Genomic DNA, 18,882 nt, shown 5'->3' on the forward strand with positions numbered 1-18,882 from the left:
TGTAGAATCTCATTGATTCCTATATAACGTGTAAAGTCGCAAGAGATGTAGTAGAAATGTTATGCTTTAATTAGTTAAGGACGAATTGTTGTCTAATGGGAGACTTTCAAGTTTTGTGGGATATAGTATTGCTCAGAGCAAAGTACATAATGTGGGAACTTTTTATCCTAGATACTTTAAATATTTTTTAAATTAATAACAGTCCGAATAAAGCAGGAATTTTCATATTTAAATTCTGTAAAATTCTGTTTATTTACATTTTGGCACCCTGCCAAAGGATTGTTAATTCCTGAACTTATTTTAAATTTATTCATTTTTTAAGGGTATAACAGATTTTAACAGTCTCACCATCTTGAAATTTGTATATGTATATATTTATTCATAGTTTTCATTATTAGTGAATCATCTTTATCGTTGTGTCAGCTGATAGACAATCACTGTAATAACTTAGCATTGGCTTCCCCCAAAGATCACCACGATGGTCGGCTTTGAGCTGCCCGCATCTAGCGACTTTCCGCGAGTTCAACTGTGTCGTGGGTCCACCTCGCATCCCACCCACATCGCATCTACAGGCTCGTGGTCGCCACTCAAGAACCTTTCAGCCCCTACTGTCATCGCTGACACGATGGATATCCCCCTCCCGTTGCCATTTTGGTGATTGTCAGTGATCTTGGTCCTTCTGTGGATCTTCTCATTTCTGATCTAGCAGAGATACTACGAGCATAGCCCTTAACCATTGCTCTTTGTGTGATCTTGACTCTTATGAGGCAAATCTTAAATGATTATGTCTCAGATATATATGCCATCACTGGCAACACACATTGGTCAAAGACCTTCATCTTCAAACATTCTTGTAATTATCATGTCACAAACATTAAGATTTTAATCGCCAAAATAAAAAATCCTATTACAGCTTGTAGTTTTTTTATTTGATTTTTATTATAAGCTTGGACATTTACTGCGCTACTTTTGTATTAAGAATAATCTTAGTGACCATAAAAAAATTGTTTTAAACTTACCATCATACAGCTTTAGAAAAAATTACTTTAATTACCAAATTAATATTTGTGAAAGATATATACTGTTATGGAATTTTTATGCCATAATAAAACCATTGTTATGGATTGCTCCGCTAGTATATTATGTCGTATGTTATGACACTGTAAAAAGTAACCATGTAAAATTAACCAGTTTGACATTGTTGTGGGCTCTTAAATCAAGGTGCATAATGAACTTTTAAAACAATAAATGATGCTATTATAGAGAATCTCCATATGATTCTAGTTTAAATGAAATCAGGTGCTTCTGTTATCATGATATAAAGTGACTACTTGCTCTATAAATCTATCTAATAGAAAGTCAATTTCACAGTGACCACTTGAAGTCAATTGCATCAGGTAATGACTCAATTATGCACTGTGTTTACTGAAAATTATTACTAGAATCCTGCCCAGTCTTAGTGACTAACAGACAGAATAGATAAGAGAATTAGATAGTGTAGTGTCCCCAAAATGCAATTTGCATCCAGATGCATCGGAGGAGTATACATTTAGCTTATCAGAGGGCCCCCATCTATCTACTTATAGTCGTTGGAATGCACCACAGAATGAAATAATAAAAATATAGTCTATTAGTAACTCATTGAAAATCACAAACTTGTGCATAAATGGATTGTGATAACAATTGAAAAAAAATCTGAGATGGATCGCAGATTCAAAAAGAAAATAATATATGGGGATTGCCTCATGAACCAACAGTGTGTATCCATTCCTATAACATTAATCCCTAGTGCCGTCTCGCTCGCACAGTACCTACACGCAGACCTGTGCGTGTTCACTCACCCACGAGTTGTACTACGCAAAGTGTACAGATATAGCGGCAAGATATAGAAGCCAAATCGAAGCAGGAGAAGCAAAGTACAAAGAAGCGTAGGAATAATCCAGACAATAATCCAGAAAAACATCATAATACAGTGTTTCTTATACGTTCGATGAACTTTAATTCGACGATATTTCTTATAAATATATTGAAAATTAACCCAGATACTTTCTTACAGGTTAAAGTATGGCATATTCCCCAGGAGGGCTTGAAAGAGTCGCTTTCCACTCCCGAATGCACACTATCTCAGAAGCAGCGGAGAGTGGAGAATGTCGGTTTCCACCCGGTCGCAGACGGTCTCATTCATGTGGCATCAGGTCATGAACTCGCTCTTTGGGACTTGACAAAACAGAAGGAGGCGTTTGGTAAGAATAATTTTCATAAATAATATAAAGTTACAAAAAAAGTAAATATTATCCTGGTTTATTTATTGGCAGAGTTATTTTTGTTTTTTAAATGTTTACTTTGTTCAATTTTCTTTTTAAAATGTAGTATTTTCGAAAACCTGGAATTTATCTTCGATCTTTACATTGTTTGCTATAGAGAATCTTAATTCAATTTGCGTCGTGTTTTTTTGGAACATAACCACGACGCAAAGTGAGGTATCGGTGTATTGACATGGGAAATGAGATACTTATTTGCCCCTTAAAAAAATAAAAGCTCTTACACTTGTAATGCATCACCATTTATATATTTATCTTCTAGTAATGTATCTGTAGTCTTAAAAGACTAAAGAGAAATAGAATCTTTAAAGCTCTTATTTCTACAATCATTCTTTATCACTTTTTATTATCGCGGACAGTAAATAAGGATCACGCGGAAGTGATCCAATCGACGTCGTGGAAGAAGGATGGTCGTCTGCTGGCTACCTCGTGCAAAGATAAGAAGGTGCGGATCCTGGATCCCAGGACTCCTGATTCAGTGCTCAACATCGCCTCCAGCCACCAGAACATTAAGGATAGCAGGGTGGTGTGGTTGGGAGACACCGAGAGGATACTGACCACGGGTAAGTTGCACTAGCAAGTCTGTTTACTTTAAAATAGTTTTAGTTTTATTTATTAAGTGCTTTTAACAAAAGTTACAATATTATATACACATGAAGTAAAAAAGAAATACTGGACTAAATGTAATTTGAATGACAAGACGCAACATGAATTAGATTTAAAAAATATTAAAATACTAGCTAATCCCGCAAACGTTATTTTGCCATTTATTTCTAGGAAACAATAAAAAAAATAAAGGTTGATCGTAGAGGGATGAAAATTTAGGGTTGTATGTATTTTTGTATGCTGTATCATAAAAAAAATATAAAAAAACCTAGGGGTGGACCACCCTTAACATTAAGGGGGATGAAAAATAGATGTCCGATTCTCCACCCCGGCTGATGATATGTTTTTGAGCAGCGCTATGTCTATCGTGGACGGCCGATGGGTGATCTCGGGTGAGTACCTTGTCGGCTTGTTCAGTGCGGCAATGTCATAGTTTAGTGGTTCCACTAGACCGAGGAGTACTTTGCCGTTTTTATTTGACCTAGTAGCGTTCCAGATGGTATGTTTGCTATTTAGGTCTCCTATTAAAACTGATGGACCTAGGTTCATAATGGATTCCAGGTCCGATTTCAATAATGTTTAACAGATCAGGGTGCCGCTTTTAGATCCGATATTACACAATACAGTGGTGTGGGACATTTTATTACAATGTATTAGGCTAGAAAAAGTCTTTGGAAAAAGAGACAACAATAGTTCTAGGACGATGCATTACAACCTTCCAAAGTATATTCTACATATGACAGTTCGACAAAAAAATCTGGTTCATTTATAAAAACGATGTCCATTGTTCTCGGGTCAATGCACCGCAGTGTCAGGTTTTGGACGCGTAAGTGAAATATCCGATGCTTACAACGCTTTATTGAATGAGGTGGCCGACGAGTTTTTGTTGAATAAAAATCGAACAGAAACCCGACCAATTTTTAACTGTAGAGCATACGTATTGAATGTTCATGTTTGCTGAATGTCATGTTCGTTTTTTTATGTTTATAATTCGTATTTAGTTAATAACAAAGCAGAGGTTTGCTAGAAATCAACGGATAGACAAAATCAGAGATAACCAACCTGCGGCTCGCGAGCCACATTTGGATTTTTGAAGGATTATTTGTGGATCAATAAATATACCAGAGTTCCTTTCTTAATTTTACAGTAACTATATATAAAAAAAACATCATCTTAGATCAGTATTAGTTGTCACAAATTATTAAACAAATATTAAAGAATGAGAAAGAGAAGTAAAATAAATATGTTCTATAGTACTTTTTTGTTGCCAATGAATAAAAATGATATATATATTTTTAAATTACTTTTCGCATACTTTTTAATTAGAACACGTATTTACGTTTCAATAAAAATTGCAAGTATTGAATTAATGAATCAGATTATCGAGAAGTTTTGCAACCCCTGCATAATGCAATAGGTAATGTGCATTTCTTAGACATTTATTTAATCGAGTGAGCAATTATTCAGGATTGTATAAAAGCCCCATGTTCTATCTTAAAATATGTTGACACCTAACGTAAATTTTCTATCGTAGAATCACAGGGAATCACAGGACTTCGAAAAAATCATGATCAATATCATCATCTAATCAGTTGAAAGATGTCTACTGCAAGACATTGGTCTCTCCCAAGGATTGCCTCAATGATCGGTCTTATTATGCAAGCATCCAGGGACTTTCTACGACCTTAGTTATGTCATCGGTACCCCTAGTCTACCACCAGCGAATTACTCGGGGTTTGGCATTAATCGGTGTTGTTACACCTAAGGATGCCCCGTGGAGGGGTGAAACACGTGTCGAGTGATTTAACGGTGGTAGTTGTGTAATTCGCATTGTGTCGCACGCGCATTTATCAGCGGGCTGGCGGGCGGTGCAATTTAATGCACGGCTACTGTTACATAGCGGAAGTAGCTATATATTAGTCTTTTTCTTACTTAGTAACGTCTGAATCTATTAGATACCACCAGTCAGTCTATAAACTCGTCATTCGAGAACTTTTTGGAGCCAACATACCACGCAAGACACGTTTAAAGACAATCAAGGCTGCTAATGTAAGGCTTTAGTGTTGAAGAGGTGGGATTACTAGACAGGGATATAACATTTATCCCATAGGGTAACGGATAATATACAGAAATTTAAGTATTAACTTTGTGATAAATATACTGCATAAACGAAAAACCAGGAGTATCTGTAAAAAGTTTTCGGAACAATTAGAGCTTTCTATGCGGTGAATAGGGACTGCATAGTAAAATACCTTACAATCAAAATAACTCAAAACCTTACGAAATAAAAATGAATTGATGAATATACTATTATCCTTGGCAGTGTGATAAAGTGCGAACTTATGTTAAACTGGTTCGAAACCGCTCTCTTCTGTAAATATTAAAAAAAATTAAATTCGAATTTATAAAGTTCAAGTTAATTACGAACGCATTCTGAGCCAGTCAACCTTTTGATATGTGCAGAGATAAAATTATGAAATACATGATACATGAGAAAAAAAACAAGGATATCTTGACAAAAATACTTACGAAGTAGAATTATTGGTATAAACCATTTGAAAAGCTTGATTAGAAAGCTCAGGATTTACGAGAGAATCAAGAATCGGGAGATACGTAGACAACGAAATTAACTGTCATAGTCCAAGGAAGAATGATAGATCATGTGAAGAGTGAATGACGAAAAAGAATGAAGAATAGGAAATGCCCCCATGGAAGAACGAAAGGCCCCCAAAAACGGTGGTCATTAGAAAAAAAAGAATGCATTGGCAAGTGGAAGAACAGGTTGGCAATGACGCTTTAAAGTTCTGGAGAGGACACTATGGACCTGTAAACGCAACAGAAAACGTTGCATAACATGTTGAGGTCATTGGAAGATGCGTTTCCAGCAGGTCCTATTAGAAATATAGGTCCAGCTGTGGACCTCTTCAAATTACGACAATAATGCTTTTGCATCTCTTTTTAACAAAATGCACTGTAAATAACTTTAAACTCGTTTATATCTGATAATTGATTCACAACGCAACCATTTGTATGATTTTTTCTGCCAGCGCTTCGACATGAATTAGGATAGAGCGTTGAAAGTAACAAGCGTCAACATTTATGCCTTTTCAAAACTTTAGAAATTAAAAGTTAACTGAAGCGAAACATTTCACAAGCCTCGCTAGCGAGCAGAGTTATAACGGGGTCAACAGGCTCTCCGTAAATTCAGTGTTAAATACTCTCCCGTTTTATATATAGAGCTATCTATCTATAGGATGATTGGTTAAAGGCGTTAAAAGCTTAAAGAGTGAATGTACCCGTATAGATAGTTCATTACTGAGCAAAAACCTTGTACACAATCCATTCCGTGTATAAAGTGATCACTGTGAAATACGTTATGCCAATAACTTCTGGCTGTACAAAGTCTGTATCTATAAACAGCAATTAATTTTAATGTGTTTATACGCGTATATACGTATTAGATGCTCAAAGATTAGCCAACCGCAAAGACGACTAGCACCATAGGCGGCGTCAGAATTCAAATAGTTCAAATTTGAATTCGAACGCGAAATTTATATGGTCGTAGTGGCAAGCAAGCGTTCTTTGTTGCATGTAGTTAAACTAATTTTAAAAACGATTTTTCTTACTACATTATCATTATGTCATTAATTTATATATACATCAATACCTTACTCCGCGTCGTGGTTACGATCCAAAAAAACACGAAATTGAAATGCCGCAAAGTGAATTGAGATTTTCTATAGCAAACCATGTAAATATCTAAGATAGGTTCCAAGGTTAAGAAAATACTACTTTTTAAAAAGAAAATTGTTCAAAGTAAACATTTAAAAAATAAAAATATTATAACTCTGCCAATAAATAAATTGGAAAAATATTTACCTTTTTTGTAACCAGAAACAACACGTAAATTGTATATAAATTTATTATTCTCTTTTAAAAAAGCACAACATACTACATTACAACACACTACGTAATTGAAACTGAACTCTAAAATTAGCAAAACAAAGTGAAAATGAAACTGTATTGCGTTGTTTTTAGTTAGAAAGGTAATGCCAGAGTTTTGATGGCATGGCGCAATTAGAAATAAAAGTGTTGTCATCTTTTAGAAAAAAAAGGAAATTTGAAATAAAAATTAGACTCGAATCCAAAACAACGCAACCTCGAAAAACTAACGACGCACAGTGAAAATTAGAACTAATTAAGCGGCGACGCAACTTCGAAAAAAACGCAAAGCGAGGTATTGGTGTATAAACTTTTAGTTTAGATAGGATATACCATACATTAACTTACAGCAAGTTAAACATTCACCTCTTTATATATAACTAATCACCCTGTATATTAAACTGATTCGTAGTTAGTGTTTATGTTACACACAGATTCCGTGGACAATGTTTTGTTAACGTCTTTGATATAGTTTTTTTTTTTTTTTTTTTAAAAAGAGTATTATAAATAATTTGTACTTTTAAATAAATTAATGCAAGTAGGTTAATTCTCTTTTTAAATCATAGTATGGGGAAGCAAAACATGTCTGTTGATAATGCCCATTACTATGATTTCTTACGTTATTTGTTAATTCTAATTACTGATTTTTGGATACGGTGAATAATATACTAATTGACGACGAATAAGCTATACATGCACTCTTTTAATTCACCTGTATAATCACATGATATAAGAAGTAATAAAATTAATAATTGTATATGTATTATGTATTTATATATTGAATATTTTTCTATAGAAAATTGCACGTGTTGCAAAATGAAGAATTTTCTAGATGTTTTTTTGATGAGTCATCCCGCCGGGAAATTATTGCAAATGCCGTGGCGCGTTGCGAATTCCGCTTAAAGGGAGTTGTAAAAATCATGACTAGGAATTTCTTTCCTTTTAAATGCTTGGAAAGGCCAGGTAGCTCCTTGGTTTTAGAGATAAATATATATTATTTACTTGCAAAGAGCTGTTTTGAGCAATGGCGTATATTAATAGAGAATTTTGCGAAAGACAATTTTTATAACCGAAGGCAGGAGAGCTTATACTTTGAAAACTAGTTTTAAACTAGCCGGATGATTTAAGCCTGTTTGTTTGTAACAAGTTATTGCATCCAATGACAAGTACTACGATCTAGTTAGCGAAAGAATTTGATGAAGTAGAGGTAAGAGCGAGAGGTAAAATAGCGGAACCTCAAAAACCTGCTGAAGGCATGACACCTTTAGGAGATAGGTCGTCGAGTGAAAGTTCGTAGAACGTATAAGAAACACTGTAAATTTGGTAGTCGATTGTTACTAATCGATTTGGTTCTAGATTCTCTCTTCTTCTTCTCTTCCGGCTTGTTCCTACGCTTCTTTGTTCTTTATTTTGTCGCTATACCTGTACATGTTGAGTAGTACAATTCGTGAGTGAGTGAACTATAGAACGCAGAGATCTGCGTGTGGTAAGTACTGTGCGAGCGAGACAGCACTAGTTATTAATGTTGGACGTAATATTGGTTGATTGTGCGATTTCCGTAGGTTTATCTGGACATCAGCTCCTTTGGCTTCTGTAGTAGAATTAGTAGATAAGAAAAGGACCAATGTTTAGCTACTTCCGCACATGCAGTCAACAAAGTGCACCACCCGCCAGCCCGGTGATAAATGCGTATGCGGCAAACAATGCGAATTACACAACTACCACCGTTAAATCACTCAACACGTGTTTCACCCTTCCACGGGGCATCTTCAGGAGTTATGTTAAACTGACCACTACGACTGCATGTGCGGAAGTGGCTGAATATTGGTCATTTTCTTACTTAGGATGGACTTCCGCAAAATAACGCCTGATTCCATTAAAGAATTAGTAGGATCAGTCATAATGTTGTTAAAGGAGAGTAGTCAGTGAAAGACGCTGAAGATAAATCTCGATACAATTAAAAGACTTGCATTGAATAAAAAATATTCTCAAGCTTTGATCAATATTATCATAATTTCTTTCTCCACGCTTATCTGTAATCAGTATCAAGACTTTTAGCCAGAATTGTTCCTTGTCTTTTTAACACTTTAAGGTGAAAGATGAGGTATATCACCGCAGAAGTCTTATCCTTCGTATGTGGCGTTTCAGTCGATGTATGGCTGATGGTTGTTAGTAGCGAAGTTATTCGGATGTTTTTTCAGTCGCAGTATATATTTATTCTCTATTTTTAACTCTTCCTTAACTGGTCTTATGTTCAGTGCTTCGTGGATCTGAATTGGTAATTCACAATTATTAACAAAATATTTAAAAAGTCAAAGGGTATAGTAGTACGTGAGTTGTGAGTGTATTGTGGCGGTCGTTATTAACAGTTCCAAGAGTTTTTGTTCAAGTCGAAACATGATCAATTGCTTTACCGATTGCGCTTAGTTTTTATGAACAAGATATCTTAAGTAATTATTTTTCAAGTTTAAGTTTATATATTAAGTGCTGGTATAACTAGTTTGAAGTGCGGTCTTTAAATGTGAAGGATGCAGAAAAAAGCGGTCGACCATTAACTGCTGTTATGGAAGAATCCGTGCTATATAAGACACAATTTAAAAGTTATATTGGGTGTTTTTATTATTGTATTAAATGTAAAACGTCAACTTTAACGTCTACTTAAATTAAAAAAAAACAAGTGAAAATGTATTTTTTTTTCGTAAAAAAATTAACTTACCTGTTTGGTTCCAGGTTTCGACTCAGCTCGACTACGTCAGATAATGATCCGCGATATGCGGAACTTGTCCGAGACCCAGAAGACGTTGGAGCTGGACTGTTCCACGGGCATCCTGATGCCGCTCTTCGACCCCGATACCAACATGCTGTTCCTTGCCGGCAAGGGTGACACCACGATATTATACATGGAGTTGACGGACAGAGAACCTTACTTGATCGAAGGATTGCGTCATTCAGGTCAGTGATAAATTTTTATTATTTTTTAAATTAATCTATAAAAACTATTTTTAAAATACCTCATTTTTAAAAAACATGTCTACTATATACTCATAAATTATTGATAATGTCTAAATGATAAAAGTTAGGAGTTTCTCGCAGCGAGATCGAATTAGAAATGAGGATATCTGCAGAAGTACCAAAGTCACCGACGTAGCACTGTGAATTGCTCGTGAAGCTGACAGCTGGTGGGGCAGAAAGGTTTTCGAGTGGCGACCACAAGGGGGTAGACGCTGGGTATACTCCCCTGGTTATACTAGATGTATCTACGACATAGTTAACACGATCCGTGCTACGGCAATTTTAAAAAAAAAGTTGCTTAAGACGTATGCTTCACACTTTCAATACTGCAAAGCTATAAATAGCGGGAAAAGGTTATAAATTTTAATATGCATTACATACGCGCATACGTGATGTAAGTTATCTGTATTCGACCCATTCATTTGTTTAAGAATCCTTTGTTTTTCGATGAGAACTGCAAATGGTCTGAACGGAAAGTGCAGCGGGGGTCGTATACGCCCCGCACGGCATGAAATGCGTTACGGTCTGTCTTACAATGGGCGTTTATCAGCTGAAAAGAAGATCAAATAAAAAAATACTTATATTTAATATTTGATTTTAAATTCTTAAGATTTGATATATTTTATCAGATTAAAAGATTTGTGATATTTTTATTAATTCATATCTGAAGTAGCCTCTGAGATAAATTCAGTTAGGATTGAGTCGTCTCGATATCTCGATATCGTTTTTAATCTCTGATAAATTTATATGAGGTGAACACATTGTCTTATCCGAATGTTTACCGACGAGGTCAACGCACGAGGAATAAAGCCTTATTTGTTACGACAAGTAATTTTTATGAACACTTCATTGAAAAACTTGGAGAAGACTTGTAAGAACTTAATAAATTACTGTCTAAAGGAAACAATAAATAGGTTATTTGCTGTCAATTAATCTATGGTACACCCTATCCAAAATCCGATGGTTCCAGAAATAATAAAAAACCATCATAATAATATAGTAAGTAAAATCGTTTTTAAAATTCGTGTAATCACAGATAATAATAAAAAAATCATGTAATATATTTCAGAATCGACAATTTACACAGGGTGTTTGGAAACGTAAATCTATTTCAATTACAAGGTTATCAATAATCATATACAAAGTGATTGGTTACAAGTGAAAAGCTTTAAAGATTGTTGTTGACTTATGTGCAATACATTCAACTTTTTAAAGATTTTAGTCCAGTTCAGAATTTTTTATAAACTTGTCTATGTGCATGCATATGTACAATAAATAAGAGTAATCACTGAAAGAAACAGTCACTTGATTTTGGTGATGGAACTCGCGTAGGTTTAATTTGTTTAGAAATAACAAAAAGATATGTTTAACCAAAATAAATGTTTTTCTAGGCGAACAAACCAAGGGAGCATGCTTAGTGCCGAAGCGAGCTCTGCGCGTCATGGAAGGAGAGGTGAACAGGGTACTGCAGCTTACTGGATCTTCTGTGGTGCCGATCATGTATCAGGTCCCTCGTAAGGTATGACACCATTGTAACATTTCTATGTTTAATTAGTAAAATGTATTTTATTTGTAAATATAAAATTAATCTCTCCTGTTCGAAGTTTTTGAAGGAGCCCTATGTTCAAGAGTGGATAAGTTATGATTTTTATTTATAGTTGCTGTTCACACACATTTAGAAACTTTGTTTCATTTCACATAATACAATCTTGAAAACAATATTTTCAGTATTGTTACGGGGCTGTCATTTGGTCAGTGGCCTGAAAAAAGACCATCTAAAGGGTTCTGAATAATATTTTTAAGGATATTTTAAACGCATGCTTACCCAAAATGAGTTGTCAATAATGAAAATAAAAGTGGAGTTTCTTCCTGCTTCTTCACAACTATAAAATCGCGAAGCAGATTAGTCAAAAAATTGACAATTAAGTTCCAATGTTAAATAAATTAATTTTATCTTTTATCTTTTGATGAAGCCCTAAAATGCACTATCGAATGTTTAATGCAATTTGACGAATCCAAATCGAGATCCCTCTGGAAGGTTTTGTTCCTAGTCATTAGCCGTTCAAATGTCAAAGTCATGGATGCACAGACCGCGGCCCGCCGGTCGAATACTGGTGGCCCGCCGACAGCAAAAATAATACTCTCGTACATTCGAAAAATATTGAATTCTATTCCAGAATAAAACCAATTTAATTACCTATACTTCTGGCGGCCGGCTCGCCATTTTTCATGATTTGCCCGAGTGGCCCCTAGTCTTAATAAGTCTGTGCAACCATTGTCTAAATAATATAGTTAAAATGGCATAGGTAATAAATTGATCCGTTCGTCGATGATATTTAGTTAGAATCATTGTTCTTTTGAATGAGTGGTCGTGGGCTAAAAATTATAATTTGTTTACAGAGCTACCGGGAGTACCACGCGGATTTGTACCCGGATACAAGCGGAGCTGTGACGTACGTGAACGCGGGCATGTGGCTCGACATGCAGGATCACCCCGTGCCCACCATCTCGCTGCACCCCGCTCACAACAATTGCACGCAGGTGGGCGAACAGTTACTTATTGCTCGCGGATAATTACTGTGAGTGATGGTGTTGTAATGATCAAGAAAGATCTATCCCCATATATGTGGAAAGCGACAAAATGATTAATAATACTTTTGCATATAAAATATTTTGCATATAAAAAATAAATGTTTTAGGCTGCTAGATGAATTATTAAATCATGAAAATGTACGTAATATGTGACCTACATCTACCTGTGGATTCACCTCTGTGATTTTCTCCAATGCCCACTAGGGGGCGTAATCAAGTCGATCGATTCATATTATCATTCATATTTAAAAATTTCTTCACTCATGTAGGAATTCGCTTTCGTATCGTCAATTATTTAGTAAGCTACCACCGGCCAGAAAAAAACTCAAGAATTGCTTTTTTAAAGAAAAAATTACAATTGTTTTTTCATGTATACATTATAAAATCAAACATATGATGATGACTCCTTAAGTCAACTAACCAAAGTTCCTCACACGTTTAACTAAAAACTCTTGAATGCTATAATAAGAATTATTAAATAATATACTTTAATTTTTGATTTAAAACTAAGAAAAGGAAGGTTTAGGATATCTGATGGAAATTTATTATATATGCATACACAAGATGCATGAAGTATTTGTTATCCTTTTGAAAACGAAATTTAGGTGTTATTAGGCTAATTTGTGAATATATTGTTAAAAACAGTAGACCTTGTACTTTTATCAGTTAAATCTAACCGAGACAACCATGAACTATATTCGCTCTTTCCAAAATAAGTGCCCACATACTTGTACCAACACTTTTTACTATATGTTTGAGAAAAAGTAATATTAATGTAGCCGTTTATTATTATATGTTTGCTTGGAATAAGATAAATGCTATATCGGAACGTGGGGGGATGAAGGGGAATTACTGTGCTATTATAATTTTTTTATTTGTTGAGTTTACTTTTTTATCTGTTATAGTATTTTTTTAATCATGTTTTATTTGTTAAACTACTTAATCAAGTCTGTTTTTATTTATATATTTTTTTGTTGTTAATATAGCGCTTATTACTCATTTATGGTTTATATTTGAACATGTTGCATGTTTTCATTTCTTGTGATTGTCCTTTTAGTGTTCGGTGTTTCAGTTTGTAGTGGTTTTAGTGTTTATTTTTATTTTGTAGTGTGGTTTGGTTTTAATGATTTGGGTGTTTTTATTATAAAGTAAGTAAATTCGTTTATTTTTTTTTAATTTTGTTTCATGTCTATTTTGTTGTGGTGATATACAGGTGTCCCATTAATTAATGTCAAACAGAAAATAATTGATAGTAAAGGTAATTGCAAGCCCCAGAAAATGAATTAAAAGTTAAAAATAATATGTCACATGTCATATCTTTCTAACACAATACTGTAATCTTAGATATGCTAATAATTTAAAAAAACGCAATAGATGTAAGCACAGCAAAATAAGTAGTAGAATATATTTGCCTTATAACTGGGTTTCAGCTTGACGTTGATTTATGGGACCCTAGGTATTTTTAAAAAAGTGAAATTTGTTTAAATAAATCATATTTATTTGAAGGTACATCGAGGTAATATGGAGGAAACGATGAAAGCGATCAAAGCGATGCCTCCGTTAAAGAAAACAGAACCGAAACCAATAGTAACGCTTCAAATCGAAGAACCAACGGCAAAACCACAGCCGCCTGTTCAGGAACAACGCGACGAAGATCGGATTGATTTCGTGAATGTTAAAGATCTAATTAAAGGCATGGAGCGTCAAAGTGTTGAACCGAAAGAATATACAAAAGAAACTAACGGATTCCATAAAAAAATCACCGACAACGGCCACGATTATATCGATAAAAAAATCGATGACGACGAGAAGATTGAAATCGATAAGCCTAATCGATTAGAAAAATCTGATCTAGATACCGAGAGGCAACTCGAGAAGGCTGACAGTGCCGAGTCAAGTGAAGGCACGCTGTCAAGGAGCAACAGTTTGATCAACGGTGTGCCGGTTCAGGCGCCGAAGCCTTTGCCCAGGTCGTCTATATCCGAAGCCGGGTCTTTGGATGATCATTCCGAAGCGCCCAAGCCAAAACCTAGAACCACAACGGGTTCTGTCGGATATAAGGTATTTTGTGTTGTTAGATGCCGAACTTGTGATTTTAACTATATGGCGCGATTGATTATATGTGTAAAAGCTTGAAAGCGGTGTATGTATATATCAGTTGCTGTCAATCAATGGTTTCCAAAATAATAAATAACGTAATGGTAATATAGTAAGGAGAATTGTTCTTAAAATTCATATTAGTATCTATGCCAGAAGTAGTGCAAGAAGTGCTGTCGCATTCTAATACTTTTGAAGTGATCACTTTATAAGCTATAAAGCTGATAAATGAGCTATACGTTCAGCCCTTTAAAACTTTTGAGTTTATAACCAATCATCCTGTAACTGCACAGTATCCTGCACAGTCTTTGGTTTTGTGTAAATACAATAATTTGGTGTTTCATTGTTTTGTTTATTGGAATGTTTTAATTCTTTCTTTGTTTATAGAATATTACTAAGAAAGGCTTGTGTTTATAGCTAACCCCTAACAAAAATTTTAACTGAATTTAAAAAAAAATCCTGTCATGAAACATCGGTGACCAGACACCATGTATAGTTTATTTGAAGAATTATTTAAAACATTAATAGGTTATTGTTTAATTAGGTTATAATAAAGTATAACCTATTATTTATAATTAATACATTTGAAACTGTGTTTTAAAATAACTTCTTCAATTATAGCATCATCATAAACATTTCAGCCGTAAAACGTAAACTGCTGGAGAAACTTGGCCTCTACCATAGCTTTCCGATAGAATATGTTAGAAGGAGCCAAGCGTTTTCCGACGAACTTAAAACAAGGTTGAAAATTTAAAATATTTAAAAATGTTTACAGCCCCGACTCGGACCGAAACCGTTCTCAGCGTCCTCCAGCAGCGAGGAGTTCTCGTTCGACAAGGTGTTCTCCGTGCCAGCAGTGCCAGGTGTCGCTAAGTCTGATTCAAGTAAGATCAATTCAGAACTTAATCTATATTGTTACCGAAACCGCTTTATTGCGCTTTAGGGAATCGAGGCGAAGTAGATATGGAAGAAAATACTTAATGGAATCAGTCGTTACCTCCATCCTAAGTAAGAAAAGGACCAACATTTAGCCACCAACGTTCCTAAAAATGTGCAGCACGATTACAGAAAACATTATCAAAAGAAACAAGTCTCTGTGTTTGGCACTTATCGGTGTAACATAACTCCTGAAGATGCCCCGTGGAGGGGTGAAACACGTGTTGAGTGATTTAACGGTGGCGGTTGGTTGATTCACATTGTTTGCCGCATTCACATTTATCAGCGGGCTGGCGGTGCACTTTATTGCACGACTACCACTGCATGTGCGGAAGTGGCTAAATATTGGTCCTTTTCTTGCCCTAATCAATAACTCTAGTTGGGCGGTACCGCCTACATTTTAAATCTTGGCTTACCTTCATCGGTCAGTGTTCAATCTTCTATAGTTACAGTTTTTATAAATTATATCTTAGGTAAAAATGTTAGTAAATCATTAATATTTACAGGAAACCGATGTATTATCAAATATAATAGACATCCATTGATTCACGCTAGGCTGCTGAACCGTATTTTAGCGAAACACGACAAGGTAGCCGGGTAAAGACTTAATAATCAATGTTTCAAGTAGGCTTTTGGGCAGCTGTGCTTTTGAAGGTTATAATTTGAGGCTTAGATTTAATGGTCAGAGTGTTGATGTTCGATAGACTGATGATATACATTCCTACGCACTCTTACACGTATGCCCACTGGTACTAAGAAGAGTTTTTAAGAGTTACCAGGCAGGCTAATCATCAATTTGACCATCTCACGTAGTCTACGCGCGCCATAAAAATCCGACGTTTGTTTATTGTAGTGACGTCACCAGTATCCGGCCCAGCGTCAATTCCAGTTACATCAACTCCTCTTGCGAAAGACTCGGAAGAGAAGGATAAATCTCTATCTCCTACAAGCGATGTAGAGATACCCCACGCTAAAGGTAATGTAACATTTTTTTAATTTATTAATTAACATAGATTAGTTGAGACTATCCTCGGACATCCTGCGATAAGTATATGTTCACTGCTGGACATAGGCACAAAAGAGTTGAAACGGCAAATGGCAGCATTGTAGTCTAGTCAAAAAAAATATTACTGTAACCCAAAACTTCTCGCCCTATTTACTTTTTTATATTAATTACTGGCCATACCCGTGGCTACGTCTGCGTGGAATTTAAGAAAAAAATACTTAGTTCATTTAGTTTAATTTTCGTTAAATTTTTCTAAAATAAAAGTAAACCTCAGTTGCTACTTATTACATTAACTACCTGTCAGCTTAAATCGATTTAGCCATTACAAAGATTAGCCAAAACAAACAGAGACATGAAATTAAAAAAAAAAGTAATTTTGGTGTATGTACCGTATATATACATATGAATATAGTAAACAGCGCTTTTTTTTAATATTACAGACAGACACTCCAATTTTATTTATTTGTGTAGATATTTGTCTAAATTGCTCACGCGAAAAAGTCATCTGTTATAGCAGAAGAGTATACGAATGGAAAATCTGACACCAGTTTAGAAGAAGAAGTCAATTCGTCTGATTCTGGGTACAGACCGAAGACGCCCAGCACAGCTGAGAGGAGAAAGATGTTTGAAACTACCGAGTATGTAAACTTAATAATTGTAGCTAATATATACCAATATTTAAGGTCAATGTCCACTTTTTAGCCCTATGCTGTCCCATAGGTTGATCCCATAGATCAATAAGACCAGAAGGAAGCGTACTGCGTCTTCCGACCATTTAAATAAGGTCGACTGTTCAAGTTTTGCATATTATAGCCTAAATGGAAACATTATGGAATTGTTTAAATAACTTAATAATGATTTCCTAATGCTATTTACTTAAAAAAAAAACAAAGATTAATCCTAGACATAACCTAAACTGCAGTTCTAAAGACTTGTCGAATTTAGTGCGAACTAACTTATAAAGATAAATTTCAAAGATAGTTCTAATAGACAAAAATAAAAAAGTTAATAAATCATTGGTCAATCTATGGGTCTGACTGTACCCATATCTCAGACCTGCCATTTTTTAGTTTTAAATTTAAAATTAAAAGTGTATTATTGGAAAAATCTTTATATTCAATAGTTTTTAGTTAATCAAAATGTGTGGAAATTGGTTTGTTGACTCATTTACATGGCTTTAAATTTTTTCAATTCAACTCATTAGCAAGACGAATAATAATATTTAAATTCATCCATAGTTAAAATGTGAAGATTTTACAACCAATGTATGGAGTGGGACTCATTATGTCAAAATTTAAAAAGATATATGAATTTATTTTTTATCTGTAGCGGTAACCAGTCCATAGCGGAGAGACGGCGCGCTTACGAGTCCCGCTCTGTCAGCGTGGCTGCGGAGTCGGAGACACCGCCTTCGCCGGCTCCGCTCAGGTCTGCTTTCTCTTTAAATATTTCTCCTAAATATTTTCTTTATCTAATGTGCCAATAGTTTTTGATTACTGTGGTAAATTAGACCTAGATATATACACGGCTAACACGCCGTACGATTAAAAAAAAAAGTTTCTGTTTGAATATGGCACAGCGAAGCAAACCGTCGACACAATGGACAAGTGCCAATTAAAAAAAAAAAGAATAATAAAAATATTGAACATTGAATTATAAAATAGCTATATAGATAGTGAGAAAATAAATAAGAAATAAGAATAAATAAATTGTTAAACAATTGCATGAAAGCTTAAAAGTTAGGGAATAAAAATTATAAATGTAAAATTGTCGAACACTAGAGGAAACGCGATTTATATTCTATCGTTCAATGCTTTTATTAAAGCTATACGTCAAATATTATATTTTCAATTAAGTTTTAAAACATCTGCGACTCGGTATTCAAACATTTCTTTTGTTTTATTTTAAGTTCCACTGCATATTTATTTATGTAAAATATATATCAACAACATAAAGTTGTCAATGATTCAATTAATCTTAGTAAAGTTTGTGTCCAATAAATATAGTTGTTACAGAATTTGAAGCTAGATTTCACTTCAAAAGCCAAAGAAAAATGTTGATTTTATAGTTACTCTTATAACACGGCATGTTAGCGCGTTGCTAATAATAACACGTTGTACGTCCTCTCTCATACAATTGGCTCATGTGACCCCGTATAGCACGTTATGTACAAAAAATTTACGTTAAACCATTTTAAAAGGTGTTATATCGAATATTAAAGAAGAACTAGACTAAACTATGTGTGATTATACCTAGAAAATTATTTTGTGCGTTATGAATCTTTATAAATCACAATGCTTATGTCAAAGTATAAACTTAAATATATTGTGGGAAATTCCCGTGTTATGAAAAAACATTTGATATGTAAGG

At 34.6% G+C, this 18,882-nt stretch overlaps 1 protein-coding gene across 1 annotated transcript in view; it reads left to right on the top strand.

The window, feature by feature from the left end:
* pod1 (coronin pod1) overlaps positions 1-18,882 on the top strand; it is a 32,417-nt gene that overhangs the window by 3,136 nt on the left and 10,399 nt on the right. Inside the window, exons 3-12 of the mRNA XM_068767098.1 lie at positions 2,057-2,243; positions 2,681-2,884; positions 9,600-9,821; positions 11,273-11,400; positions 12,282-12,422; positions 13,980-14,534; positions 15,346-15,454; positions 16,360-16,482; positions 17,030-17,150; positions 17,842-17,940. Of these exons, the coding sequence (XP_068623199.1) occupies positions 2,057-2,243; positions 2,681-2,884; positions 9,600-9,821; positions 11,273-11,400; positions 12,282-12,422; positions 13,980-14,534; positions 15,346-15,454; positions 16,360-16,482; positions 17,030-17,150; positions 17,842-17,940 (1,889 nt within the window). The remainder of the gene's footprint in view (positions 1-2,056; positions 2,244-2,680; positions 2,885-9,599; positions 9,822-11,272; positions 11,401-12,281; positions 12,423-13,979; positions 14,535-15,345; positions 15,455-16,359; positions 16,483-17,029; positions 17,151-17,841; positions 17,941-18,882) is intronic.

This window comes from Battus philenor, unplaced genomic scaffold (assembly GCF_028537555.1).
Source record: "Battus philenor isolate CCGP_79_NKW_IND1 unplaced genomic scaffold, ilBatPhil1.0.hap1 SCAF_22, whole genome shotgun sequence".
Classification (NCBI taxonomy): Eukaryota; Metazoa; Arthropoda; class Insecta; order Lepidoptera; family Papilionidae; genus Battus; species Battus philenor.